The sequence below is a fragment of the Gigantopelta aegis genome, chromosome 8 (assembly GCF_016097555.1).
Source record: "Gigantopelta aegis isolate Gae_Host chromosome 8, Gae_host_genome, whole genome shotgun sequence".
NCBI classification, from domain to species: Eukaryota; Metazoa; Mollusca; class Gastropoda; order Neomphalida; family Peltospiridae; genus Gigantopelta; species Gigantopelta aegis.
In genome coordinates this window covers 21,379,673-21,387,468 of record NC_054706.1, presented here as the reverse complement: position 1 = coordinate 21,387,468, position 7,796 = coordinate 21,379,673, and the positions used below count along the sequence as shown (strand labels likewise).

At 40.6% G+C, this 7,796-nt stretch overlaps 1 protein-coding gene across 1 annotated transcript; it reads left to right on the top strand.

The window, feature by feature from the left end:
- Positions 1-357: 357 nt before the first annotated feature.
- On the top strand, positions 358-705 carry LOC121379541 (probable splicing factor, arginine/serine-rich 1). Its single transcript, XM_041508185.1, has one exon. It carries the CDS (start codon positions 358-360, stop codon positions 703-705), a length of 348 nt encoding a protein of 115 aa, XP_041364119.1.
- The last annotated feature ends 7,091 nt before the right edge of the window (positions 706-7,796 follow it).

Sequence of the window (7,796 nt, the reverse complement as noted above, 5' to 3'; positions counted from 1 at the left end):
ATAAAACAAGTTTGATGGAAACACAGATCGCGAAACAGTCTTTATAGCCTATGGGTTTTGTTTATGAATAAAATATGCATTATTTTTTTTTTAATCTAGAAGACATAAAGAAAGTTGCATTTAAAACGCATTTACTTAGTATAGTAAATGCGCGCAACTACTTGTCTATAGACTAGAAGACTTCGTTATTAAATGTTTTGGAGATTCGTGTGGAAAGCAAACACAACACTTTTTAGAGTGCACTTTTAAGACGTTAATATTACTAAGCCTATTCTATTACGTCCGCCATAAATGTCTATAAATAGAGACAACGCATTGTTTGACGTCATTCCTATTTTAGTAAATTGGCAATCAAACATGAACACGCAGAGTTCGAGAACTTCGAGGTCTCCTTCCAGTACTCCCCCATCGGCTTCGCGATCTTCGTCTGGATCGCGATCTAGATCCCGATCCAACTCAAAAACTACAACCAACCCTCAGTTAACATCTAAAACCATGGCTCCCCTAGATATGCTCCTTGTTGAGGCCAGACAACGCAGAAGAGAAAATAATTTAAATGGTGGCACGAAGCGAAAGCGATCTCAATCGCGAGGTTCCGGAGCAACATCGAAATCAGGCAGCCGAAAGCGACCTCGACGAGGCCGAGCCGGGAAAAAAGGTGGAAAGGGAAAATCGCAGAAAGGGAAAAAGGGAGGAAAGAAATAAGCAGACTTAGCAGAAGCAACCCGTATTAATTAACAAGGCCCTTTTAAGGGCCACACACAGGTCACGAATGAGAATTTTGCCATTCGATTACATCAATCTCACACAACTAGTAGCATTTAATGAATAATAAATTAAAATAATAATAATAATAACGACATTAATGCAACGTGAATAGCCTACTGGTACTATTTTTGAGGACCACTCTTAGTCCAAAGTTCAATAGTCCGAAGGTTCGATAGACCGAAGGTTCAGTAGTCCGAAGGTTCGATAGACCGAAGGTTCGATAGACCGAAGGTTCGATAGTCCGAAGGTTCGATAGACCGAAGGTTCAGTAGTCCGAAGGTTCATTGATACAAAAGACTGTACTCCGTTTATTGAAATCTAACAGTTAAAGCTGCTATATAAGGTTACCATTTTATAACATCGATTACTAAATAAAAATGTAGGCATAACTGCACTTTTACATCTTGCAAATTGAATAGTAAGTTTTTGACGATATCCGTTGACAGCAAAGACGAACGAGTGTAATAAAGGTGCAATGTAGGGTCTGCTATTTTGCATTACTATTCGACATCGTAACATGGAAACTGAATATAGAAGCGTTAACTGTTGGATTTCAATAAAATTATTTTAATTAAATACCGATATTTCCTTTTTGTTAATTCATGTATTATACTACTGACTTATCCAGGTGTGGCATGTATTATACTACTGGCCTATCCAGGTGTGGCTAATATGTTTTCAAATATCCACTCTTAAAAGAGGCATTCTTTTTGTTATATTATTTATATATTTATAGGTTAATATCATTATCACCAAGCGTTTAAATCGTGACCACTGTAGAATGTTCTTGGATAAACAGAGAATACTACATGAATAATCATTACAAAACGTGTTTGCTTCCGAGTTGCTTCAAACCGTACCTAAGGAGTCATAGCTCAGTGGTACAGCGCACTCTTGATGCACGACCGATCCCCGTCCGTGGGCTATTTTTCATTCCAGCCAGTGCTTCACTACTGGTGTAACAAAGGCCGTGGTATGTAATATCATGTCTGTGGGATGGTGCATATAAAAACTGCTTTGCTGCTAATCTAAAAGAGTAACCCATTAAGTGGCGGCATCGGGTTTCCTGTCTCAATATCTGTGTGTCCGACGCCATATAACCATAAATAAAATGTGTTGAGTGCGTCGTTATCTAAAATATTACCTTCCTTCCTTCTCTTTTAAGAGTCTCAAAAACAACATCACTGTAGGCCTTTTTCTGGATGACACTGTTTTTTCTATACTGGTCGCGAGATCGCTAGTACGCTAATTATTGCGTTTGAGGTGTCCGATAGATTATGAAACCGTTTTTTTACATGAGAAAATAGAAAATGGTTTAGCCAAGTTTTAGCCGCTTGCAAATTGTATTAGCCTTCTTTCTTTTCTTTTCTTTTTTTAAATTAGCCGATGGCTAATTTGGCTACCGACAGCTTGAGCTTGAACTTTTTTAACATGCCCATATACCACTAAGGTTTCAGGCATGTCCATCCCCGATCCTGTCTCTAAATAGCCAGGGACTTGACTCGGAACAGAAAGTTAAGAGGAGAATTTGGAATATTACCGACGGCCAGAGCCCTGAATGTGGTTGACCCTCTATGACATCGTCGTCCTCCACCAATATAAAATCCTAGCTACGCCAATGGTTTAAACAGGTTTAAGAGAAATATATTTTTTAATGTTTTGTTTAACGACACCACTAGAGCACATTGATTAATTAATCATCGGCTATTGGATGTCAAACATTTGGTAATCAGAGGAAACTGGCTACATTGTTCTTCATGCAGCAAGGGATATTTTGTACGTGTTTTCCCACAGAGAGGAATGCACGTACCATGGTCTTTGACCAGTTGTGGTTCACTGGTTTGAACGAGAAAAACCCCAATCAGTTGCTGTGATCCATCGCGGTGCTTCGATCATGCGATGCAAAGACCTCAGGCGAGCACTTAACAAGAGAAATTAAAGTGACAGACCCTAGTTTTTAAACACAACAACGTAATTTTCACTATTGAAGACAAAATAAGCTGATTCATTCTGCTCATGTCTGGATAAAAATTTAAAATCCAAAAATAAATTAGAGTGCTCGGTCTAAATGGTTTTAAGGTGATTTGAGCAATTTAGACGGGCTGCCAAAGTAAGGTGCGTCGAACTGTTTATATAAAAAAATAAACATACAATTTAGAACCACGGCCAAAATTTTTAAAGTCCGACTAAGCCCCAAAAAGGAGGTTACCTGTCTTAGGTAAGGTTGGCGCCTACGGCGAGCTGATGAGGAGCGAGGCAGTCAGGTTCGGGATGTCGTGCTTCCTGTTGAGTAGATCAGGAATTATTTCACTGTAGACGGCGCCGAAGATAGCCTTGACGATCCTGTGGATAGTCTGGCTATCCATCTCTTTTAGCAGAATCGCTAGTCTGTAGGTATCCTGGCGCCGTTGTGTCAACACTAGTCCCGAGTGACCTTCCTTAGTCCTGATAGTATGCAGCTCAAAGTGGCTTCCATCTGTCAATTGTTGCCATGCCTGGTTGAGGAACTTGCCCATCAGCTTCGCTTCGTCCGTGGTATCCCCCTGCACGCAGTGCTGGAAGCTGTACGAGCTGGCGGTCTTGCCTTGTCTTGCCTTGCCTAACATACCCCTAGCGTATGTCAGCGTATACCAGCGTATGAATGATATTTTTCATACGCTGACATACGCTAGTACGATACGCTACAGTGTGACAGGGCCATAACAAAGTATTTACGTGAAAAATATGTATTTGATTTGTCCCAAAATGTACTTTATTCAACAATCTAATTAACCATCATACTCCAGTTATTAATGATATTTTGTAAAAATAATTGAATTATAGTAATGGTCCATAATTTTAAATTTAATATTGTCAAGAGGATTGACATAGATTTCACTCCATCATGGTTTAGTTACGGTGATTCAATAGTCAGAGTCGGTTTCCACACATGAACGTCAACGGTGAAATGTTTCAGCATGACAATGCCAGACCACATGTTGCACGTGTTAGTCAGGAGTTTTTGCAGCGCCACGACGTCCAAACATTACCTTGGCCTGCCCGTTGGCCGGACTTAAACCCAATAGAACATCCATGGGATACACTGGATCAGCGTGTGCACCGGAGGAATCCATCACCCCAGACACTCCCGCAACTTTTTACGGCACTGCAGCATAAGTGGCAGAACATTCCACAACGTGTTGTGCAACGTTTGATTGCTTCGGTGCGTCGCCGTTGTCAAGCTGTCATCTGGGCTTGTGGTGGTCATAACCGATACTGACATTTTGCCCACCCCTCTGTCATACATATGGCTGTGTACATGTTTCAGGTGGATTCCCAGAGATACTGTTTCGGACATGTACAGAGTAATCCCCTTCCCATGGCGTCTTGATCTTTGGTTGTTTGTATCATGTCTACGAGCATTTTTTGGGTTTTTTTTTTTAATTAAACTTTGAAAATCAATGTCAAGTTTCTTTCTGGGGGTTTTTTAAGAGTATATTTAGTACTAACTGATAACAGCTGTACAAATGGTATTCTGCCACTTGTAAACTGATCTGGATTAAAATACAATTTTATGACATATGGAGCCACAAATATCATTAATTTGAGACAAATTATTTAGTAAAATGTGTATCAGTCTAACACCACCACCTACACCTGCTAAATATGTCTCTGAATACAATGGCTGTTACAGCTGTTTTTAAAAGGGGAACACATACATAATGGTGAAAACTAGCTGCCCCCAAACAGTGGGCTACTCTTTCCCATTATGGTATGTTATGGTATAGGGATTAACGTGTACATTCAGAGCAAGCTGTTTTAGCACACGCCTGTCAGCCGGCTCCTCTGTCCAGGAGAGAAAGGATTGGGGTGGGTGGGAGAAGGTACCGCCTGCACTGGCAGATGCAAGACAGCACCAGCAGCCCGATCGGAGTCGGTAGCAGGCGGAGAATTGGTTTGAGTGCTACGGAATTTGGAATGTCTCGTAGGATTAATGCCAAAGGGAAAAAGTGCGCAATTTGAATGAAGAAAATTTGGCGCATTTGTGATCGATCCGCCGAATGGAAAAAGGGGAGCTATATATTTTGGAACTTTGCCGAGAGTAGCTCGTTACTTTTCTGATTATATGCAGCATCCGACAGACAGGATGGTGCATACCATGACCTTTCTTACACCAGTTGTGAAGCACCTATTGGAACGAGCAGTAGCGCAACGGGCCCACCGACGAGGGTCGAACCCACACTAGCCGCGCATCAGGTGTGCGCTTTTCCACTGGGCTAGGTCCCATCTCCTCAAACAGTGCAGGATCACTAATACAAATAATGATTAGCTTAAAGTATTGATGTAGTTAATTTCTACCACGTAAACGCTTAAATATATTTCGATTCAGTATTGTTTTCAAGTGCTTATTTGGTATATTATAGCACAAGGAAGGTACCACTTGGCCTTCTCAAAATATTGTATTTAAAACATGCAGTTTGTTATTTTAATAGTGTTTAAGGTAGCCTACTTGTTACGTTGTGTTCGATTCGAAAATCTCGACCCATGCTTATAAAATTGTTTGAGTCTAGGCTCAAGACTGTCACTCTAATATTTAAGGGGGGATGTAGCCCAGTGGTAAAGCGCTCGCTTGATGCGCGGTCGGTGGGCCCACTGGTTTATTTCTCATTCCTACCAGTGCACAACGAGTTGTATATCAAAGGCCGTGGTATGTGCTATCCTGTCTGTGGGACGGTACATCTAAGTAGTGGTGTAACAATACATCGAACTATCGATAACTATCGCAATTGTTTGCTCCACTATCGATAGTTTCGATAGTATGCATAGTGAAATCCTTTGATCTTGTGAAGTAAAAATAATCAAGGATATTCATCGTTATCCATCATTGCAAAGAAGTACCTCTGAGTCCTTGCTACGTCGGTGCCCTCAGATAATGTTTCAACAGCCGGTGATAGTGTCACTGCACAGTGATCGACGCATTTTCAAGTGAAGTCTGCCTGAAAATGTGGATGGCAATGATGCATATTTTTATACCCATGGTGAGAACGCATTGCACTGGCACAACACACATAATTTCAGACATTGGTGCGTTGAGACAACACATGTGTTGGGGTGATAGTAGGTGCATGTGTTTGCATAACTTTTACCATGTGTTGTGGCCTGCAACTGGAAGTACCATTACTCATATTGAAATTCAAATGCTACTTAGGAAACCTCACTCCGGACCTAATCCACGAAGGCCATACTTTCCTTCTTTCATAATTAGTGTGTTAGACGGACATCGTCAACATGTGTAGTACTAACAATATGAGTGACCCTTCAATAGTGACGCTGAGTATATATAGGCTTCTACGAATTGTGTCCCGTCTTTCGGAGCGTTCAACAATGCTATGTTTTAATACTCATGGTGGAGGGGCAGCCTTCCCCAGACCGAGAATTTCTTCATAAGCGTACCAGACAGGGGCAGTTGCCCTCCCCCCCCCCCCCCCCCACTAGTGCTGGAGCAAAACATCAAAATCGGGCAAAATCTATACAGATATTCGGTAAAATGTGCTAACCTGAGACCTTTTTACCATTTATTTGTCATTCTACCCTCAAAATTAGTTGTAAACTATGTAAAAATGTGTATGGAACTCTCCCCTGACCGGAGCATCATGGGATGCATTACGAAACGTTATGGGAGGGGGGGGGGGGGGGTACATTTTGTGAAAAACCATACTTAACGTTTGTTTCCATTTATATTTTACCATTAGTAGCATGGGGTCTTTTATATGTACCATTCGACATAATTCTTTTATATGCACTTTCCCACATACAGGAAAGCACATACCACGGCCTTTGTCCAGTTGTGGTGCACTGGCTGGAACGAGAAAAGAACCAATAAGTTGAATGGATTTTTCGACTAAGTGTAATTTATTTATGTCGTTTCTTAAATGATTTTAATTATTACACCAGATCAATGGCAATGGCAAGGTTCGGGTGCCTTGAATCATCGTCTTACAATAAAATTATAACATGATTGTGTGTACATATATATATTATTGTAAGAAAAAGGTTTTATAATATTTCATATATGTATACAAAAATATATATGATATATATATTAGTTATATTTATTTCATTTGTTGTCATATCCATATTTGTTGTTGGGGTTTTTTTTTTTAATGATCTGAGGGTCAAGAAGGATAGTTGAAACGAGCATACTAGGGAGAAGAAAAAATGGGAAAGGCAAAAAAAGGACATAAAGGAAAGGTTTGTCTATCAACATCCAAATGTTTTAGTTTTTTTAATTAACTGCTTTAAGTGTGTGTTTAATCTATTAAAAAAACCCCACAAAACAAAAACAAAAAACACACCTTTTTTAAGAAGAAGCAGCAGAGTTTGTTTGTTTGGTTTAACGACACTACTAGAGCACATTGATTTATTAATCATCGGCTATTGGATGTCAAACATATTTTGACAGTCATAGAGAGGAAATTCGCTACATTTTTCCATTAGAAGCAAGGGATATTTTATATGCGCCATCCCACCGACAGGATAGTACATACGACGGCCTTTGGTATATGCTGGAACGACAAATAGCTCAATGGGCCCACTGACGGGGATCGATCCTAGACCGATCGTGCATCAGGCGTGCACTTTACCACCTGGCTACGTCCCGCCCTAGAAGAAGAGGAAGAGGAAGAGGAAGAGGAAGTGGAAGAGGAAGAGCAATATATATATATATATATGACAGGGGAACAGAAAAATGAAGAGGAAGGATAACGAGGAAGAAAGGTGAGTTTGTATCTAAATGATGGGTGTTTCAAAGGTGTAAGATACGTATGCTAGTACTTGTGTTATTTTTAAGTACAATAGGTTTGAAAAACAAAACAAGAGAAATAGAAAAATAACGCCAGGGCCGTAGCTAGCGGGGGGGGGGGGGGGGGGGGGCAAGGAAAAACTCGGAAAGCACTATAAAAACTTGAAGAAAAGGAGTTTTAGATTATTAACTACTCAGTTGCCCCCCCCCCCCCCCCCCCCCCCCCCAACAACAAATCCTAGCTACT

Coding starts and splice junctions, on each gene's coding strand:
- LOC121379541 (XM_041508185.1), top strand. CDS start 358: ATGAACACGCAGAGTTCGAGAACTTCGAGGTCTCCTTCCAGTACTCCC.